This window comes from Cyrtonyx montezumae, unplaced genomic scaffold (assembly GCF_038088225.1).
Source record: "Cyrtonyx montezumae isolate F1298 unplaced genomic scaffold, pur_monq_1.0 scaffold_17, whole genome shotgun sequence".
In the NCBI taxonomy this organism is placed as follows: Eukaryota; Metazoa; Chordata; class Aves; order Galliformes; family Odontophoridae; genus Cyrtonyx; species Cyrtonyx montezumae.
The window spans coordinates 26,588,634-26,611,417 of NW_027071903.1; the positions used below are offsets into that span (position 1 = coordinate 26,588,634).

At 35.3% G+C, this 22,784-nt stretch overlaps 1 protein-coding gene across 3 annotated transcripts in view; it reads left to right on the top strand.

Moving 5' to 3' along the window:
- Positions 1-6,364: 6,364 nt before the first annotated feature.
- FGF7 (fibroblast growth factor 7) overlaps positions 6,365-22,784 on the top strand; it is a 28,946-nt gene continuing 12,526 nt past the window's right edge. The window contains exons 1-2 of one of the 3 annotated variants that reach the window (XM_065733933.1): positions 6,365-6,557; positions 7,075-7,659. In XM_065733933.1, coding sequence (XP_065590005.1) covers positions 7,374-7,659 — 286 coding nt within the window. In that variant the 5' untranslated portion in view covers positions 6,365-6,557; positions 7,075-7,373. The remainder of the gene's footprint in view (positions 6,558-7,074; positions 7,660-22,784) is intronic. The other 2 variants (XM_065733931.1, XM_065733934.1) reach the window with 2 other exon arrangements.

The window sequence follows — 22,784 nt, forward strand, 5'->3', positions numbered from 1 at the left end:
GGATGGTGCACTGAAGATAGTCTTGCCTAAACTCTTGTGTTGCAACTCTGAAAGGAGCTCTACAATTTTGACATGTTCTCAATTTGCCATGTATTTGAATGCAAAGGCATTTTGAAACTTTACTCTGCTCTTTATATTCAAGCCACAGAAAATCTGGTCCACTAGTCTGTACCCACACTAGATGCCTCAGGAACCATGCTGACATGCTTGTTCTAACCCTGCACTTGTGCTTGGCACATGAGTACAGACCACAGCATCCTCACATCCTCCTTTCACTTACAGATTACAAAATGGTTCCTCTGCTCTGAAGTTACACAGATTTAGGAGGATATTGTGGACTTATTATCAGTGAGGGAATGGAGAAAAGTAGGGAAAGTGGTGGAGTATACACTGTAATTCAACTATTAACACAGTTTCTCTATGAAATTCACTCAGTTCTGCAAACGTTTACCATTTGAATGACAAATAAGCAACTGAAAAGTACTACAACCATGACTACATGGTGTCCCTGTTATTAAATACCTGTCAGAGACAAGAACTATTATGGAGAATTGCTCTTTTCCTGAAATTGCAGAGTTAAAAACTCGTGAGTAAACAGCATAACCTCACAGGGGAACAGGACCCTTTCCTCCCTTCGCCCCTTTCCTACAAGCTTGCTTTTAGAACACATGTAATTTAATACAGCCAAAGAGTTAACTGAAGGTTAGAGAAGGTTTTACTCTATTTCCTAAAATCAAATATTAAAAACAGAAGTAATCCAGTAGCGTTTCTGCCATATACAATGTCGTGTTTTGTTACTTTGAATTTGTTTTTTACTGATGACATCAACCTTCTCAATTGCCCACTTGGAACAGAAAAAGGCAAGCCAATGAAGAAAAGCCAAACCTCAAGACCTCCTGCAAATAACATAAAAGAAGGAATCCTTGTTAAAGCTCAGGTGAAACCCTAGATCTGCTCAATTACATGGAGTTCGGCTGCCAGCTCAGACTGGCAGGCGTGCCCCTTAAACTGAAGATGTCGTAATTTACATCAGTGTCACTCCATATAGTGACACCTTCAACACACTGTATGGGCAAGTGTTTATTTGAAAGTCTGTATAATATTGTTAAACTACAACGGAAGTATCTACGTGGCTAATCACATTATCTGTATATTTTCTATTCCTTTTGTTGCCCATTTATATATACAACAGAGTTAAACCTCTTGCTGTTAGGTGAGCATGTCTCAGTGAAAAGACTGTTCTTTCAGGAGCTGCATGGGAAAATCAAGTATATGAAGAAGGAAAATCTGCTTGGGAGAAAGGAAAAAAGAAGACAAAAAGAATGAAACATGCACTTTACAGGAGCAAAGGCTAGGAACAAACTCCAGAAAACCCATACTACCTACTCAGAACACATTAATATGATTGAAAGCCAGATGTTTAGCAGTGTAAATCACTGCAGTATGACAGAAATCTGACTCATAAATCATTCTGATTTATGTAAGAATATATTACCCATAATTTTATATCTTTAATGTTCTTTTAAAATGTAACTATTAGTCAGGGGATGACAAGAGTTCACTTTGATAACATTAGTTTGGCAGTCTCTTTTGAGTATGCAGTATGATACAGACTTTAATCTGTGTCATCATTCCTTTCCTCACATGTTCCCTCCCTAACATAACGCACAAGATAAATAACTGTTGTTTTGTGCCCTTGGAGTATGTTACTCCACAGCACCAGTCATTTTTCAGTGTGGAGCATGTATGTGCGTGTGGTTAAGTTTTTAAAATTCCATCCCAGGAGTGCTGTTGCATCCAGAGTACTCAGTTGGAAGCAGTACACTTTGGCTCTGTTACTGCTCTTTGATTACAGAAACTGCCAGCTATAGCAGGCTGTAAGCAAATGGAAGTCCCTCATATTGTGGGCCGTGCCAAAGATTCACAGTGTAGGTTCATGATCAACCAAAAAACTGCTTCTGTGTAAACCCTGGTTTAACTTTACATTTTGGAAGCATTCCTGTTATATTTCCTTGCATACTGACTTACTGTCTCTGTACTTTGGTCTTCACTTCTTGCTCAGCTTTCAGCAGTAGCCTTTCTGTATCACCTTCCTCACTTCGCCAGCTTTCCCTTCCCTGCATATTCCTGGCAGTGTCTGGTGCCACTCCCCTCATTAAATCCTAATGCTCCCTCACTCAAAGCATTTTATCCCAAATTCAGAACATTTGCTATCTCAACTCTGCACAACCAGCTTTCAGATGACTTAGAACTGTAGATATATACATATTAGCTACTGCTAAGTGATATTTCCAGTATATGTAAATGTAGGGTATATGTATATCTCCATATAAGCTATTAAGTCAAGTGGCATTATAATTGCTGCACATTTTTACTAATCCTTTCAATGGTGCTTTCTGTCTGACTTTAACAGGTAATATCTTTGCATAGCAAAGTGCACTGCTTAATGCCCCACTGTCTAACTATGAGTAGAAGCCCACAGGTAGTTACTGGAAGTCTACTAATCATGTCACCTTTATTGTGCTTTAATCAAAGACTGCAAATTGTGGTTAAAATCAAAGACAGGATCGTATAATTTGCACAGTCTAGTTCTTTTCCACAATATGAAATTAATTAGAGATACAAATAAATATTTGAATACCATTCTCAATCAATCTTTGTTCAGTGAGGTATGCAGTATATTTACTGCAGAAAATCAACGCAGCCACAGAAAACTAGAAAAAGTTAGGCTGAAAACTGTCCTCCAAATCTGCTCTCACATGGACTCCAATTAAAGTAAATAAAATTGCTTTCTAAGATTATAAGATTAAAAGAATTGCAGATAGAGAGGCTAATAATGGCTATGTGTTATTGTGGCAACAAATTTTTATTGCTTTAAACTTCATTCATAAATTATACTTTTGTGATGGTCAATAAAATGTTTAACTATCTAGTAAAGCAGAATAACTAAAATATAGATGGAGCTAGGTGAAGGGTTAGAAGTGGCTGGCTTGCTCGAGTACTTAAGAAAACAAACACACATTGCGTGCATATTTCAGTCTTGGATATTCCTATCTGTCCATAGCTATAGTTAAAAGTTAAAAGCAAAGCTCTTTTCATATTTATTGCTAATAATGTAAAATTTAATAATTACAAGTGAATTTCTTAAGACCTTTCCATCCCATTTTAGCTACTGCCACAGTATCCTAATATCCAACTTCTATAGGTTAAAAGTCTGACACTGAGGCTATCGCCTCACTGTCTCCAGTTCTGAGAATTTTGGCAGGCATTCTAAAGCAAATTAAAAATGGATTTGGGAACAACAAGCAGCAGAATATCAGGTATGTGTTGTCCACCTTACCTTCTGGGCAAAATGCAGCATTTTCTTGCTGCAACTTTTTTTTTTTAAACTGTCTTTATGACCCAATGCAAAACTTGGGTGGTACACATTACACAATTGCACAGTTTTCATAACTAAAAGCACAGTTCTTGCCTTTTATTTTCACTTTCTCCTTTCCAATACATGCATTGCCACTGCACTGCTACAAGTGAACACTAGCAAGCAGGAACTAATGTATAAACTAATGGAAAGGGGGTAGGTTTTAATATTAAAGGATGGATTAAAGCACATTTATTTTGCCAATTTTCACGTTCCACATGGCCACGATACTTTGATTCACAAAATCACAGAACTGTAGGGGTTGGAAGGGACCTCTAGAGATCATCGAGTCCATTCATTTCTTCAAATACACTCTTGCTAGAGAAATACAAAACTGCTAGCATTTCAGGTCAACAATTTCTCTGTTTCATTAAAGACTTGCTTGGGATTCAATCTGCAAAGCCCTTAATGTGCAGGTTTGTATGAAACTAGAGAAGAAGCACCAATCAAGCTAAATATTCCATAAAACTGAAATAAAACAATTTGAGAACCATATTAGTTGTGCTTGGCTTAAAAAGAAGTGAGCTGAATTCATGCAAAAAATCCTGACTTGCATATGCAGATCAAGATGGCATCCTTCCATTAAAAATTAAGCAGTTGTACAGTAAGACAAAACTGTGTAATTAAATAAAAACACAGTTAAAGGATTTTGTCAGTAAGTTACTATACAATTAGAAAATGTGACAATGTTGAAACTATCAGCAGTAATTAAAGAATAATTACATTGTTCACTAACTAAGCTTAAAGCTAGTGCCTTATTTAAACTTTTTTTTTTTTTTTACTCTAAACCCAAAACTTCATAAAGATCTGAACTGAAGCACAGCATAAGACAGAAAATGATTCAGAGTGAAGAGAAATACATGCCTATGCCTGGGCCACGCATAGCTCCAGCTTTCTAGAACTGAATCTCAGGTATGTATCTTTCTCCTGCAGCTAACTGTCAGAGACTATAAGTTAGCAATGAAAAATAAAAAATTAGAACCAGTTTGGATGTGAAAGTTGCTACTGCTCATAAGAAAACCACACAGAATATTTACAAAACCATTCCTACTTGCACCCTACTTTGCTAAGTAAAACAGTTTACATGTTACCTTTGGTTGCTTTCTTTTGAATACCCAACAGATAAGTCCCTCAAATACCATACATTTTTTTCATTGCTATCATTCTGTCTTCAGACTGTGGAATAGATCTGAGAATACACTGATATAAATCCAGTAAATGTACTGGCAAAAACACAACTGGGATAAATCACTGCAGTCGTACTCCTGGTCAGAATGATAGACTCGGTTGACAAGACAACGTCAAGGTGGAACAGCTGTAATCACAGTTTACAAGGGTTAACTTAGTGAAAGTCTCTGTGTATCAACTATGGACATCCAGCCTTTGGAAGTCATATGTCATGCACATACCAAGCCCTTGCTGAACCAGGAAAACTAGGCTGAGTCACAGAGTATAGAAAACAGTCCAATATGCTGAAATGGGCATACTAAAAAGCTGACAAGTCTTGGATTGTGAGTGAAAATGGTTATTAAAAAAAAAATAGTGAGTGACAAATGGGATTAATCTAAGGAAGCACTAACAAGGAAATTGAGGACTTCAAGGAAGGAAATGACTCATTCTCTGTACACAGGAAAGACTGTGTAATACAAGATTCGCCAGCCTCTTCTAACTTTGATGTTTATTTTGGATCATTCCGGTGAAAGCCACCTTGTTACTTGTGTCCCACTTACCACAAGGTAGCACGTATGTACTCTGCATGGTATTTAGCTGCCTTGGTACAGTATTTCCATTAATTTCTATGAAGTAACTGTTAATCCATTTCTATAGAGCCGCATGAGCAGAGATGGAAGCAAAGCACGTAATAATAAACTGCACTGTTATATCAAGCATAGACAACTAAATTATTCTTGATTCAAGAACTCCAAACTTTCCTAATCACTGCTGTCCACAGAAGGGTTTGAGGTGTATTCTCACAGCATAGAAGTTAAACAAGACAAAAATGTGTATTAAAACCTAGCTTCTGTCAGTTTAAAAATACCATTCACAAGAAGCTCAGCAGATTTGACAGGTGAAATGGAACATAGGCTTGGGATAGCATACTGATGCTGGTGATGGATGCAAGCACATAAGCAGAAAGCTGGGCACATTTACCCATTACTCCTGCTGTGGGGATTGGAAGTCTGCTGGCCATCCACTGGCTGGTGCATGAGGCTTTTATTTGTATTGCTACAATCTTTCCTTCGCACCTTTTGAGTTTCAGGAACTGACAACGACCTGTGCTAAGGAAGGCTGTTCTCTAGTAGCACTTTTCCCTTCACACTGATAAAGGTAATGTTTTGAATGTCAGTCTTTCAAACATTCAAATAATCATTTTCATTTTCTTCTAGTGGAAGATCAAGTAAAACCTCAATTATATATTTTTTTAATTTTCATTTTTTGCAGTGGTTCCTCTTTTCAAGTCTATAATAACAAAAAAAAAAAAAAAAAAGCAGCACAATCTACACAATCTATAATGGCCACAGCACACTCTCTGCAGTATATAATGAACCCTCAACGTTTTGTATGTCCATCAGAGAAGCAGAGAATGAATCCACTGAGCTGCAAAAAAGATGTGAAAGAAAACTGAAATAAGTGTATGTCCCTAAAAGGGAGGAGAATTTTTTTTTAAGACAGAAAAATACTGACCTAAACCAAAGCACAGAAACACTAACTAGCACGCAAAGCAATTCTATCTGCACATCATGGGATCTGTGTTTTTAGAAAGTAGATTCTTGGAGATTTGAAGTATAAACTATGTACATAGCTCCCTCTGATGACCATTGGACACGATACAATGCAAGCCTCCTTTTATTTTTGTTCGTGCATTCAACTGACAGCTGACTGGTTAAATTCTAATTGCTTCCAAGTGAGGTCAGCAAAGGTATTTATCGAAAAGGACTGAACAACAGGCTCAACACACATGCACGCACACGCATAAGCACACATCTCTCCAGCGTATTGATTTATGGAAACAATTATTATTTTGGTGGAGTCTTTCTGAGCTGAGAAAGTTTGTAGCTGCAGTGGTGTGTCTCATGTTGCAAAAAGCAGACAACAGAAATGGAATACTTGGGTATCCAGCTCTTATCAACAGGAACAAGTAAGTTATCTGTCCTTTATGAGAACATATAACAGTTTCTAACTGTTAATAAGCTTTATCTTTATTTATGTAGGCTAGATGCTAAAAAGTATTAAGAAAGCTGTTTAAATTGATAAACTAAAAAAGTAGGAATAAAAACACAGGCTAAGACTGAAGTCTGTCTTGAAATTCAAACTAGGGAAATGTTACCTGATAATCGTGTTAATAGTGAAGATGTATATATGAAGTAATCAGCAGAAATTTACCATGCATGAGAAAGTATTTCTAGTGTATCAGTTGAGGATTTTTGGAAGGACTTAAGAGTGAAGGTAGAACAACGTTTACAGTCAATTTAAATGTCTGTTTATGCAATAAATATGTTAAGTGTAAGATATCTGTTGTATACAAGTTTGCATATTTGTAAGAGTAAGTTTAGCATGTCATACATTTATGTAAAGTACTTTTCAGTAGTATAATGTATCCTTGCATGTCTGTAACAATTGAGCATAAAGACTTACACATGCACCTTTTCTCACAGATCTTTTACTTTCAGTGCAAGCAGCAAATTCAAGTAGTACAGAAGGTTACAACAACAAAGGTTTTTATAACTTGTGTCTTTAAAGGATATTCTGACTGAAGAGATATTTAAGAAGCTCTTCTATTTCGCCATTAACTATTAAGGAATAACGATCAGAATTCTAGAAGAGGGAATAATCTCATTTAAATGAATCTGTAACTCGTAAAGACAGAAGGCAGGTCGGTGACCTAAGAGCAACAGCCTACTTGAGATTTAATTTTCATTATGTTGTTCATGAACACCCAGAACACTGCACTATAATGCACAAATGGATACTGACATGGATCCTGCCAATTTTGCTCTACAGATCATACTTTTACATTATCTTTCTAATGGGCACTATATCTTTAGCTTGCAATGACATGACTCCAGAGCAAATGGCTACAAATGTGAACTGTTCCAGCCCTGAGCGACATACCAGAAGCTATGATTATATGGAAGGGGGGGATGTAAGAGTGAGAAGACTTTTCTGTCGAACTCAGTGGTATATGAGGATTGATAAGCGAGGCAAAGTAAAAGGGACAAGAGAAGCAAACAACAACTACAGTAAGTAGTATCTTTGCTTTTCCTATTTGCCTTCTAAGCTTTTATGAATTTACACAGCATTGTTTCCCTAATCTTGATTTATAGTAATTTCGAAAGAATTTTGTGTAGCGTACTGACCATTGTATAAGACAAGTTTGCCAATTAATCCTACAGCAGGACATTTGTTATTGATTTTGAAATGCGTCATTTTAAATACTACATGGTAGATCTGCTAATGTATTAGTTACAGCTGGTAACTATTAGCAAACAGAGAGCCTATTTTAACAAGTGAATTAAGGTTGTAAGTATGAAAATGTATAACCACAAACTCTGCTCATAAAATACTTATGAGACATGAACCTACGCCTATATACTCTAGAAACTACTTAAATGTTTGCTATGTTTGAGTTAACAATTAAAATATATGCAATACTAGAAAGTTCAATGGAAAGAATTATGTAAACTGTCTTGCAAAATCTTTTAGAGAGCTTGCCAAGCCAGGGATCAAATCTATTATAGTTTCTGCAGTTCATTATTACAATGATCATGATGATGAAAAAATATTCTCTCCTCTTTCTTCCAAAAAGATTACTCATCTAGAGAGAATGGACATATAATATTTTGCAAAGCTGTAGCAAATACAATTTTGAACTGGCAGAAGAATTGCTGTACTAATCTATATTTTTCACACATATCCTATGTCTTCCATTAACTACTACTGAAGGCATCAATTTTACAATCACTGTTTTTGACATTTTGGCTTTTATGTTGTTACATATAGATCCCACACTTAGAGACACATGACATCTACTTTGAAAAAAAGTAATGCCTTAAAATAAAACAGTAAAACACATAGGATTATATTGCATATTTCAAAGTAAAATTAGAAGGCAGAGACATGCTGGTCTAGTGTTTATAATCATCTGAAAGATCACATTTATTTCCAATTATGCTATTAAATACAGTTTTAATATAGTTTGCACATACCATTGTAGTTTTTATAAAAGCAGCAGCAAAAAAACCCAAAAAAAACAACACAAGAAACAAAAAATAAAACCCCCAAACTTCAAGAACTGTTAGTGTGATTCATCTTTCAACTGAAGTTGACTGCATATTTTCTATAAAAACAGCACTTTTCAATGCTAAGCACCCAGATAGTGCGCTTCATAATTCATTTCTATATTTCATGACTCCATTAATTACTTGCAACTTGAGCATCTAAAACTTCATTGACTAATGTTACTGTTCCTTTTAAATTTTGTTTCCATATGTCTGCTTTCTTCCTGTTCTATTATGTAGTGAACAACTATATTGCTCTGAAAGACAACACATGGCCAGCAGCCAAATAACTTATTTGGTCCATATTCAAGAAGACTCCCATTGAGTTTCAGGAGAACACTGTTACAGTAGAGATCCATAGGGCTAGTTTGGAAGTGAAATGTAGCTCTCATAAAAATATCTGGAAAAACTATTACTGGCGGTTGAAATAGTTTCTTCTGATTTTTGCAGAGAAAACAAATATCCGCTGTACCCTTTTTACTGCTCTTATTTACAAACAAGTACTTAAAATACTATGGCAGCATATAGAGCTGAATAGTCCTCTAAATTTGCTTTTTTGTGTGTTTCTACACTGCTTAACTAAGAACTCTGTTCATAATAAAGCATTATTTCCAATTCAAGTAAAGTTCCTAAATTATCTGCAGGATTCCACGCTGCTGAAGCACACTAGTGACATCCTGAAATGTTCTGTAGTAAAACCAGCAGAGGATACCAGATCATCACATGTTAAAGGCAAACCATTTTCTTGTAGAGTTTCCTGAGCACTTTATGAAGATTTACTGATGCTAATAAACAGCTAAAAATTAGAGAAACAAATCTTTGAGTTCTTACACCCTTACCTTTGTATGAATAAAAAATGTTGAACTCTTTCTGGTAAATGTAATGAGCATCAGAAGAAAAACAATCAACACATGAAAGGTTTATCTGGCAATTGAGATGCACTGTGATGAAATGCTTCCAATAAACTTAACTAAAGTATGTGGGAAGTTTCTCACCATGTTAAACTTGGGTCCCTCGCCGTAATTCAGCTATTGTGCAGTAGGAAATAATATCTGAATGTTTCTGAGAGCTAAGTGGAAAAGGAAAATCTAAACAAAGGGAAACAAAAATACGAGCATAATTTTTTGAGAAACTCAAGATTTTAGCTTTTTTGTTTCTTTGTTTTGCCATATACTCGAATCAACAGTAAGAAGCTTTTCTGAAGATGGCTAAAATACACTTAGAGAAAATGATGGGAGAGGATGGGGGTGGGGGGGGGGTGGGGGAGAAGACGACAACCTGAACTAACCTGCTTTCCCTAAGCAATTGTTTGGTTTGGTTAACATCAGCAGACTAAACTGGCTATTTTTATCCAGGATTTCTGAAAAGGACCATTTAAAATTGTATGCATTACTGAGATGGATTTTTCTGTGCATTAAAACATCCTTGCTCTTTGAACTCCAGTTCTGGAAGTATCAAATTAGTAAATCAAACCTGTTTCTCGGGATGGAATCCCAGAACAGCTGCAGACAAATTAATCAACAGGTATGAAGAACTGCTCTGAGAAGCATCTTCAAATTTTATCCTAATTTGTCACTAACATATTTTTCTCTCCACTGAATCATCACTAAAATGAACTACTAAAACACAAACAAAAAATCATTTTTTAATCATAACTACATTAAAGAAATTGCAATGACAGTCTTGCAGAGTCAATGACTTTTTTTCAGCCCATGAATTGTGAAGCATGAATACTGTGAAGTGAATCTTCACAATTGGAAATGTCTGTAGAATGATAACTTCATCATTCTACAAGATAACCATGGCATGTGCCAAAATTCACACAGCTTTTCCTCAGTCAAGACTGCAAACATAGGAATGCAAAGATGAATTAGAGTTTCAAATTCCTCAAGTAACTCATAGAATAAATATGCACCATATATATAATGCAGAATCTATAGGAGTAACAGCTGAAAAAAAATCTTAAGATGTTAATTTAAAAGCCATTCCATTAGGGGAATGTGGATTGAAATGCCATAACACAACACTGGACCAAATATTGGCTTAGTAATTGTAATTAACCTGTATTAATCATTCACTTGTTTCAAAGTGCATTAGAAGTTAATTGCTTAGTTCAAAGAATGTGTGTACTGTATCAGTGAAAGCCAACTGATGAATTCCTCTTTATAACAGTGATGACCTCGTTATATACCCAAAGAAAATTATTCTGTGTATGTTTCAGAAAGCAGAGGACCTTTCTGGTGGATACAAAACTGGTAACTCAAAAGTAAAATAAGAAAACAACTCAAGAGTAAACTAAGCAAATTTTCATTAAGTGGAGGAAATCAATTTGCACCTGAAAGAAACAGCTCCACTTTCATATTAAAAGAGTGAAAATCAAAAAGTGCCACACTGACAAAAGTAAATCAAGAATTAGAAAGCAGCCAAAAGATGAGACCATCCAGAAAAACCTGTCACTATTCATAATACATTTCTCTCTGGCAATCACTAATTACACTTTCCCTAAGCATAAACCACTGGCTTTTTAGTCAAAAGTAAACTTTGTATCTTGTTCAGATAAAACAGTCTAAGTAGGCACACAAAATAGGCCTTCAGAATTAATGACTGAAAGGAGTGACTGAACAGATCATGGAGATAATATAGCATTTTGTTAACTCTGTCTTTGACAGGAAATAATCTTCCCCTAAATACTGCTTAGTTTTTAATTCAATTTTGTGTCTATGAATTTCATGAGATTTTATTTGGTTTTGTTCAGAAAAAAGGAAAACAAAAGTCAGAGTTCATTCTTACTCTAACCAAGAGGATTTAAAACTACAACTGGGTGATGCTTTAAGACTTTCCACGCTCTGTTGCCTCTGGAATCTCATTTTAAAGACTTCAAAGGGCCTCTTAGTTACAAAAAAAGCCTTCCCGGAACCTGAATCCTAACATGTCTGATCCTATCATATTCCATGTGCACTCTAAATCCAGAAAGTGTCTGTTTCCTCCTCTTTTCAGTGGGTAAAGACGAACAAAAACACAAGAAGAAAAAAAAAAAGACAAAAAATAGCCTAGCCTAGTGACATCTAGGCATGAAATGGCTGCAATCCTGATTCAAAAATTTTATCCTAAAATAAACTTCTCTTGGAAAACTATTTCTCATGATCAAAATCCAACATCTGATAGCATTCAACAAAATTAAATGAACTCTAACTTGGTTTTGTGCAAATATAAACTGTTGACAAAATAAAACTTATCTGCACCTCAATGATTAAATACTCAAATTTCCACTAGTATTTTATATATGCTTCTTGGGCAAAAACAGGCGTTGGTTGATGCATACTGTGCTTTCACAACAAATTTTATTTCTGTTGATTATATACACACTAAAGAAAGAAGCAAAGTTCAATATTTGAAAATTAAATACTCAAAGGAAGGTATTGATGCATAGATTCATTTGAGGGTTATTGTGCTCCAGCCATGTAGAATGCCTGTCTTTGCAACTGCATTCTTGATTTTTCAAGAGTTTGTTGATTCAACCAATACACTGACCTAAGTAGAAAACAAACCCTCACTCATGTGAAAGTGATTTTGCTTCACATTATTATGCTGCTAATATTTTCAAATAATATAACAGAAAGAGGTTTCATTCAAATAACTATGTATATCCTCTAGAAATAGCCTACAGCGCAAGTATGACATGCTCTGTAATGGGGGATTAATTTGATTGAAATATAAAAAATTTCCCTACTCTTTTCCAATCTCTAGCTCTTTGTCCAGCACTAGAGATAATTACTGCCCCAGAAGACTGAACCTGTGATAGTATGCTTATACCTTTATTCACATCCAGGCTTTTCAGCATCAACTGTTGCTGATGACGTGTTTTAGCAAAGATGAAGGTAACAAACATCTGAGCTAGGTCGATAGGTCTATCCTCCAGATTCTACTGACTTTTCTTTTTCTTTTTTTTTTTTTTTTTAAACTGACACTGCCCTCTGGAAGAAGTGAGGAGTAACAAGGAGGGAGTTAAGAATCTTGCTGCAGTGGTTCAAGACTTAAGAGCTCACCTCTAAGTGCTGAAATCTAAGTTGAACTGAAACACTATGACAGGGATTCAAAAAAGATATACAATTAGAAAAGTATTACTTCTGAATTTACCTCTTGAATCTTCATCATCTTCTCTATTCCCTAGCATCTACCACGAGAAACATAGCAGCAGTTTACAGTTGTGTTTCTCCCACTCTAAATACAAGGTGGTTGCAGAAGTTCTCTATAAGGTGTTCTGGGCTCAGCTGTAGTCAACAGCCTCAGGAGCTAACATCTACCAACAAGGCTGTGCCTATCTGTGTGCTTCAAAACCAGGGCGTGAGCTAAGAGAAATGTGAAGAGGAAAACAGGCTAAGCACAACAGTGTAGGCTCAAACTGATTCATTTGACTTTATGTCTTTATAATTCAGCTGTGACTTTTTTCTGAATCACTCAATACAGAGACTTAACAGAAACATGAAACATCCCTTTTTAAAGGGACAATTAATCAAGCCCAGTAGCTTACTGCAGAAGTTGACAGATAAATTAAAAATGATAAAACACATTCCTTCTAGCCCACTTCTTTTACCTCCATTATTTACAATTTCTCAATGGAAAGAAAAAAAGGAATAATCAGTGCTGTATCACTAAGCACCTTAATGCTCCATGTAGAAAATTTGATAAAGTGGCCCTGACCTGAGACTCAAGAGATTTGAGGCTAGTCCAAGTTTTTAAGCAACTTGCTTACACACTCTGGGAAAATTCTTCAAACTCTTCAGGGCTCTACACATACAGGGAAAAAAAAAAATAAAAAAAAAAGGTTATAATTCAACTATGTGTAAAAGAACTTAAAAAAAAAAAAAAGAAAAGAAAAGAGAAACTTCCAAACCTACAAAATATTGTCTTCATGTTTTAGAAAATAAATAATTTTGTAATAAAATATGGACTCATGGAATATTAACTAGAAAAATCAATAGACAGAGAAACAGAATTCAAATCTTAATAAAGCTATTTTGCGTATGATAAATAGAATTTGGTAGAAAATTTAATTTTTATACCACATTTGCAACACAAAACAAAAATCCAAACATTTCCCTTGACAGCTTTCAGTTTTCTGTATTGTTTGAGTATTTGAATGTGATTTTTTAGATTTCAAGAATCCTGGAATGCTGTGCAAAGTTATTTTTCTCCTATACTTTCCTTCAAACTCAGAAAGATCAAGACATCCTGAAGCATGTAATTATGCTTTTCCACACTGCAAGATGTATCAGCTAGTTATATACTTTGGAACACTTTCTTCATGAGAACTGAATAAGTTCAGGCCAACGAAGGCTGTTACTCTCCTTGGGTGGCACAATGGTTTCATTGCATAATTGACTGCCTATGACTATATTTGGCAACAGTATTTCAATTGTTGTTTTTGACCTTTGACTTTATTTTTAATTTTTAATTCTGGCTATGAGCTGATGGAAAGGTCAAGTAGCCTCCTGGTGTACGTAATTTAGAAACATTTTTAAGAAAAGTTAACAGTGAAAATTCCTATGTCAATAACAAAGGTTAAAAATCATAGCTCTGAATTGTCACATTTCAAAACTTTCATAACACATGACATCATTTATACAAAAGGAATTTCTTTTTTTTTTTTAACAATTGGTGTTGAAAAGTTGGAAACGGATATTCACAGATGAGGCCCACAACTTTATGCAAACACAAAAAAAGCAATAAAAATACCAATGCAATCAATACACTCTCTTGCTGTTAGCAAGAGAAACAACAAATGAGATGAGGATTAAATCACAACTGATTTTGCTTACAGTATTCACATACTACCTCTGTCATGAAACTAGTACCTGAACACTTAATCAACAGAAGACCGAAATAACCTAAGATATACTGAATTAGTCAGACAAGCACATCCCAGCTAACAACAGCAGAGCTATGTCAGTTTGTTCCAAGTAAGCACTTACTCTTTTGATTTTATAGTGGGAATCTGATAATTCAAACTAAAACCAACACGCTGGAATGATAAAAGAATACAGATACTCCATTTAAAAATCAAAGTCTTCTGTCTGAATACCATCCTTCAGAATTAGCTACAGACAGAATGCTGATAGATGAATATAAAACTAAGTGAAAGCATAGATAAGAGATCTATTTCATAGCATCTACTACCAAAATATCTTCTGAAACAGGGAGAATAATAAACACGACTCAACCCCGCTTCTATTACAACATTCTGTAAAAACCCCTATTACCTACGAGGTGGTTTGTGTTTCTCAAAGGTGTCTCTTAGCATTAGTACTTCTAATGTTTAATGGTACATATATCATACTCCTATTTTTGGTAAGACAGTTTGCTTTCATTTGAATGTGTTAATAGACACTGGGAGGTGCTATAGTCTATAAAAAGAAGCTGGTCAGACTTGTCCTCAGTCATTTTGTTAACAGTAATTTTGATATTTTTTTTAAGTAGAAGGAAAAGTCTTTAAATAAATAAATAAATAGCCATGCTGACGAGACCATATGTTCCTTAACAACCTGTGCTAATTTTGTAAGCTTTTAGTGCGACCTTTAAATGTCAAGTATGTTTTCATATTTCAATCAGCAGTGACTGTTCACAGTAAATACAGAGATAGATCTCTATTAAGGATAGAAATGATTATGGGTAAAACATACAATCTAGAACTGAAGATACTTGGTACAGTCAATGGGAAATTTTGAAAAGGCTACACATGCACCTGAGCTGGGCTGAAATCACAGTGCTGCACAGGTGCCACAGTTCTGCTGACTGTATGCACAGCTGTAAGCAGTACGGTGCTGAACGCGAGGTTCTCTGTGCTTGTCAGGTATGTGAAAACAGCCATCACAGGAGCTCGCTGGCTTCTTGAATAACACACTCACAATGCTGCAGGATGATGTGAGATTTGTGCTTAGTGGTCTACGTGAACTCTAGCAGGGACAACATTCGGGCTTTGTAGCTAGCCACTAAGCAGCTAGTTTTGGGAGAAAAGATGGATTTAGCTAACAAGGAAAGATGGCAGCACAGAGCAGGGAATGAACCAATTACATTTGCTGCTCATGGAGCTTCTGCAACAAAGCATTTCTGAAAATAGCAGTTGTACTACCTGATGGAAACTTGCAAGGAAAATGGAAAAGATAACTGAATCCTAAAGACTGTATCCACTACCAATACAACTGAAAAGTGCAGCTTTCATCAAAGTTCTACTATGCTAACATATTTCCATTGGATAGCCTAATCACCTTAGATGAAACATAGACATCCAAGCAGTTGAGTACATATGGGTGTGATTTCGCAGGAGTTTAGGAAAACAGGTATGTAAATCCAATCCTAATTAGCAGTCCTTCAGGCTCAGAAAACCACATCTGAGGAGTCTTGAAGTTATCATAGACATGTAACTTTACAGCACTACAAGAAGAAAAACTGTAATACTACCTTTCTATAAGAACAGAAAGAAAGACCTTATGTCCACAGTGAGATTTATGTTATCCTCACCCAGTGCTATTGCTTCTATTAGTTTACCATATTGTAACACCAGCATTCAATAACACTGAAAATGCACAAAAGAAAGAAAATCCCTACAACATACTAAGCACTTGTTGGCAACATATAAGCTGCAAGCGTGAAAAATAATTAAACATCTCTGGATTGGGCAGTGCTATTAAGCAAAAGCTAAAGTGATAAAACTTCAAACTACATGGTTTAAAAAAAAAAAATAAAATAAAATAAAATAAAAAAAAGCCTATCTCCAGCAGCTCCACTCTTCTAACCAAACCTTCTAAATTTTTAATCAAGCAAGGAGATCCTAGGCAACATTTCCAAAGCAGTTTTAAAACCAAAACCAAAATGAAGGTACCATTATGTTCTAGAGCAAGCAAGTATCTCCTTAGAGCGCACTAACACATCACACGCAACTCAGATAAAAATGAATAAAGTACACTGCATGAGCAAATTATAATAAAAAGAAATTCAAACACTCAGGAAATAAATACTAGCACTCACCTCATCAGGTAAAAGAATAAGAAATGTGAAGAAAGTCCTGACAAAAAACAAACAAACAAACAAACAAACAAACAAAAAAAACAGAAGGAAATCTCTTTCCTGTAAGGAACTCTCCTTACTCAGCATCTTCTAGCTCAAGTGTGCTAGCAGTGCTATCTTACTAAGGCAATCAATACACAGGTGTTCTGAGTTCTGCTCATTCACATCCTGCTACCTTCATAGCACTGACACTGTTTTAGAGATCTGTTCCAGCAGTTGTGAGGAACTTATCTTACTGGGGCTGTAAGACACATGGTCTGGTTTATTATTATATTATTATATACCTCACTACCAGTGTAACAGCCATACATTTGGGAGAACAGGTGATGGAGTTTGTAATTAATTACTATTTCAAAAGAAACAAAATGATACATGAATTTTGAGCATAAGCTAAGGAGAGTCTACATAAATTATAAAGATAAATGGCAAGAATTTTAGGCCACTTACACTTGTCCCTTTAATTGCCTCATAAGTTGAGCAACAAAAATAATACAACCATTAGTGAAACCATTCTTTGAAATTACTACACACCCACTTCAATCACAATGTCCAAACAAGTAAACTGGTGCCCAGACTACTTGATTGTAAATATCAAACTGAAATGACTTCGTATGACTTCAATTCTGTCTGCCTCTTTGTGTGACTTGAGAAATTCAGAAATGCAAATAATTGTCATGCAACAAAATTAAGGAAAAAAAAAGATTGCCACATTTTTCTAGGAAACTATTACCACATCTTTCAAGGAAATCATGCTCTGCTAATTTTTCTAACTGAGTAATCGTTTTGAATTTGAACTTATCCATTTTAATCACGTTGTTCTAGGGCATGTTCTGAATGATTTAATGACAATTTCTGAAATGGTACTTTCATCCAGATAGAACACTGGAAGCAAAACTGATCCACACTACAAAGATAAAACTAGCACCACTGAGACTAAAAGCAGATTTTTTCAAATGATTCGTAACACATCTAGCAAGGTGGTGAACAGCCTAGCTCTGATCCAACCAGATTATTTAGGAGAATTTGATGAGAGTTCCAAGGCCTATATCATTAAAGCAGAAATTGATCTACTGAGAGAAGAGATATTTATTGTAATTGCTGTGGAGAAATTATTCAAAACTGTTTAACATTTGCAATGTAATAAATACATATCTTTGTCAAAAGAGAACTGAACATTAACCCCATTTTTCTTCTTATACAACAAAAAGCAGAAGCAGATATTCTGTACGTACCTTGTCCTTTTCAGATAAGAGCTGTAGACATCTCAGAGACAATTTTCTAGAAGTGTTTACAAGCACTCAAGTGACACTTCAAGTTACACTTCCAAAAGGTATATTTAAGCCTAAATCCCATAGCATCTATATGATGACTTCCTTTTTCCTTCTGCACATTAACTGTTCACTATTTTTCTGTCTGCGATACCTTTTTGTTTCGGGTATATGAGAAAGTTAACAAACTTTAGTTTCACACAATTATACAAGAAAGTAACTGTGCTTATTTCCCCAAAGAATTAACTGTGTGTATTCCAAAACTAGAATGTGTATTAATCACACTGCAGTTGATACATGAAAATGCATGACACTTTTGCTTGTACACAGCACTACAAATCCTGATAGGTTTGGATCAGATATTATTATAATGCCTTCTCATTCCTATTTAACCAACACAACTATGGATACCTTCAGCTGATATCAGCTCAGCAAGTGGAGCTACCACTTATAGCTCCTGTTCCAGCTCCTAGGAGCTAGCTACAGCTACTAGAAAAAGTTTGCTGTTTTTCATCTCTGTACCCATCCCAATGTGTCTTTCTTTGTTTTCCCCTCAGCTCCTGTTAGGCAGCACTACAGAATTATTTGTATATACCATCTATGGTAATCACATGTGCTGCAATTTATCACAGTGGTATTGTACAAAAAGTGCCTGATTTGAGCTCTGCCAGACTGTGCCATGTTTATTTCATTAATGAAAAAATACTCCATCATTAATGTGCACAGTATTTGATTGAAACACTTTATCAAAAACACAGAGATGTAATCAACATGAGAAAGTAATCACTGGGAAGTACAGCATTAACTTTCTTTTCAACATATATTCAAGACATGGGCGTTCTATTCCTATCAACTTACTGACAAACCAGAAAGAATTATCATTAATAGCCTAAATAGCTGCTTTTGAGAGTGAAAAAGAAAAAAGAGTATTGTACAGCTGTGTAGGAGTTAAGTTACTGACTAGTGGAAAAGCTATCTCACCCTGTGATTCATCAGGAAAAGTTTGCTCAGGAGTTGAAAGACCCATATTAGGAGAGAGAAAAATACAGTTTGTAGAAGCCTGGCTCTCCTGAAATCAGTCTGAGTTTTGTTACTGATGCCTACTAAGGGGCTGAGGACTTAATTTAAAGGATGACAAATAGTAACTATTGCTTCTGCAAATCCATGTGCTTTTACTTTAAAATTATGTTTCGTAACATTGGTGGTACAGATTGGGCATAAAGCAAAATGAAATTCTTGTTCCACCATTAATCTTTTCCCAACTTCCAAGTCAGAATTACTTATCTGTATCTTACTGACATCTATCTCAGAGTAATATTCCTATTAATATTAATTCTACAAAAGGTACAGGCTTAAGGGCACAATGAATCATGACATACTCAATTTAGGATATTCAACTTGAAAAACAGCTACTCATAATTCCTCAGATTTATGTGCAAAATTACTTTTCTGTATACAAGACATAAATAGAAGTTTATACTAAGTTTTTTGGGGATATATAAAAACCACAGATCCACATGTATATACTGAGAAGAAAGTATTAGCCTTATTTACTCTTATATTTAAGTATATATATTTAATAGTAGAGTTATAATAATCTATTTTTACAGAAATGGTTCTGCAGTGTAACATTTGCATTGATATGAATCAAGAAAGCATTGATAGTCATGGAAGAATTCACATCTCACAAAAAGAAGCACTTTGTTTCATGCTGTGTGGTAAAAACAAGCCTTCTCGGTCAATTTTAATACTTCTCCAGAAACGTTCTGTTGCAATACAGCTGGAGTCACAGATATTTTAAGAAAAAAAAGGTTTATTCACCACATTAACTCCTTGGAATACCCAAAATCGCCTTAATTAGAGCAAAAAGTATAACAAATTCTTTACAAATAATAAGTTTTTTTGTATTGATGTTAAAATATTTTAAAAAGTATCAGTACAGGCAGAACCTGTGTGGTAGAGGTTCATGGTCTTCCAGGAAGTTTTAGAATTTTCTGTTGAGTTTTATATTACACAGTAACTTAGCTTTTATGTTACAAACACTAGGTAAGAGTTGTACCATACAGAGAAGAAATACTCATAGAGTATTTATAAACAGGCCTGCAAACTGAGTCTCCTAAGCTCAAACTTATAAAAACCTTATGCAAATCCTCCACAGAATAAAAATCTGAGGGAAACACTGTTTGTACATATACCTTCTACTACTCAGCCCATAATCTTACAAATCTACTGTCATGTGAACCCTGTAGCTCTGTGATCCTGTAGAAGACATCACTGGACTCCTTTACAGAGAACATTCTAGTTTTTATTAAGCCTATTAGCTGAAAGTTGTTTTCAAACACCTGTATTTCACAGACCAGCTGCTTTCCAGATTTTAAAGGAGTTCATATAGTCTGCTAAAGATTGTTTATGTATCCCTGCTATAGAGCCCATCAAAACTGCATGACATCAATGCATTAAAAAGCAAAATAAGAATTATAAGAATTGTCATAGAGAAAATAAAAAGTGAAGCATTCCCAAAGGCCCCTGTCTGAAGCTGTTATCAAATGCCTGAGTGGTATGAAATCTTCCATTTGTCTCAAGATCAAGAGAAAAGTCTGTCTTTATGCTTATGCCAGTGTACTGCACTGTAGTTTATCAAATTGTCTGTTTGATTATTGTCAGAGATGTAAATTTGGAATGCTGCCAATAGAATAATACGGCTGCTGGGATGGATCTGGATTTAAGATATTAAATATTTTAACAGACTTCTCACAGGCAACTTTATTCTAAGCAGCCACAACGTAGTGATAACATTGTGCCTGTGTGCCGAGAGACAAGAAAGCTACCTACACAATTTACAGGTACAGAAAAGCTCACATCTTCCCTTCTGCAGTTAGGGCCAAACAAACATTTCTTAGTTGGTAAAGAAATGTAAATGTTTCTTCCACATTTGAAGTAGTTTCCTGTGGCTACTTGAGAGCATAACATTAAAGCAGACCACTTTTACTAATGCTTTTAAATTGAACTGAATCGTGTTGGGTTCACTTCTGTCAAAAGGATACTTCAATCTTTCTAAAGGACTTGGACAGTATGAGCTGGCTGTTTAAGGAAGGCAGAGTGAGGCAGCAGTACAGCAGAAGATTCCCTTTTACACAAGCCTGTAGGGTGGCTACTGAGGGTAACACAATAAAATGGCTGATAACAGCTCTCCAGCCTCACAGTTCCCCTTTTATGTGTTCCCCTTATGTACCCTTTGCTGACTTAAATGATTATAACGTAACTAAAATAAACATAACTACACTGATTTACACTTGGGGGTGTAACAGTTAGAACAAAAGCCAGAGAAACAGCATTGTGTATACAAACCAATAAGGCGTAACAACAGCGCGCTTTAAAGAAGCTCTTCATGTAATTTGGTTAAAGCTATCCTCTGTTAACTGTTTAGTCTGCTGTCTTTACCCCACGACATTTCACGACTTAGCTGGGACTGGTAACATCTCTTCAGAAAATAACGCAGAATTACTATATTACAACACACTGGAACAAGCTCTAGAGCCCATCTTTCTTCCTCAAAGAGTACAAATAACTTCAACTAAAATGCTAGAACATTATTTCCATGTTACACTTGAGAAAAGCAGAGCACAGAAAGGCTGTGCACCAGTGACAGATGGTGCAAGGTGCTTATTGCTTTGTGTAATGTGATGAACGATCCCAGTTGCTACTGGAATTGGGTTTCATGGCCACCACAAGTGCTGCTATGACAGAATCTTTCTGGAAAAGAAGATCTGTCAGCATGTACTATGAAAATGAAAATAATTAGTTATATACCCCAGGCACGTGTGTATAAACCCATCACATTTCAGAATCTGCTGCAAACAGCCACAGATGGCATTCAAGAGATTCACTTTGGGAAATATTTACATGACATTAGCTGCAATTGTTTTCTCACTTACTTTATGATAATTACACACATGGGCAAAAGTAAGTGTATACATAACTTTCTATCATCAAACTTGAAATAGTTAACACCTGATTTCTTCTACATCTTAACATTGTAGTTGAGACTGAAAAAATAAAAAAAAGACAATTTTGAAACTGGATAATTGAACTGCATTGAAAAAGACAAATTACAAATCACATACACACACAAAAAATAAAATAAAATAAAATAAAAGAGAAATTTGGCTATAGCTCCCACAGTGTATTTGCTCTGGCAACAGTAATTGGTCCTGACTCAGAGAAACTATTTTCTCCAGCGCTGCTGCTGCTGTTTTTCTGTTTTGTTGTGGAATCATAAAGCTAGAAGAGTACTAAAGATTAACATGAGGAAGCTAATACATTTATAAACAACTGACTCTGTAATAAAAAAGAGAGGTTTTAAAAATCTGCCTCTATGTAAATCAATGGCAAATAGCATAGTGGTTTTCTTGGAGTCAGGTTGATACGTTAGACAGAATTTTCAGAGTGGTGCGTAGCTAGAAGTAAATTAATGATATCAGATGAAATAAATACAAAGATTTATTAAGCTATTAAAAAATACAAAAAGACTGCTGGATAATTAGCACACGTTTCGATCCCTATCGTGAGTAAGACAGGAGAAATATCAGGTATAAAAATCCTTATTTATTTATAGGAATTAGATTAGATCATTTGATTGGTTTTGACTCGAGGTTTGAATTTGTTGGTTTGTGGGTTGTTTGGCTTTTTTTGTGGGTTTTTTTTTCCCCACCATTTTCTCTTTCCATTAGAATCATTAGCTTACATTTTAGTGTT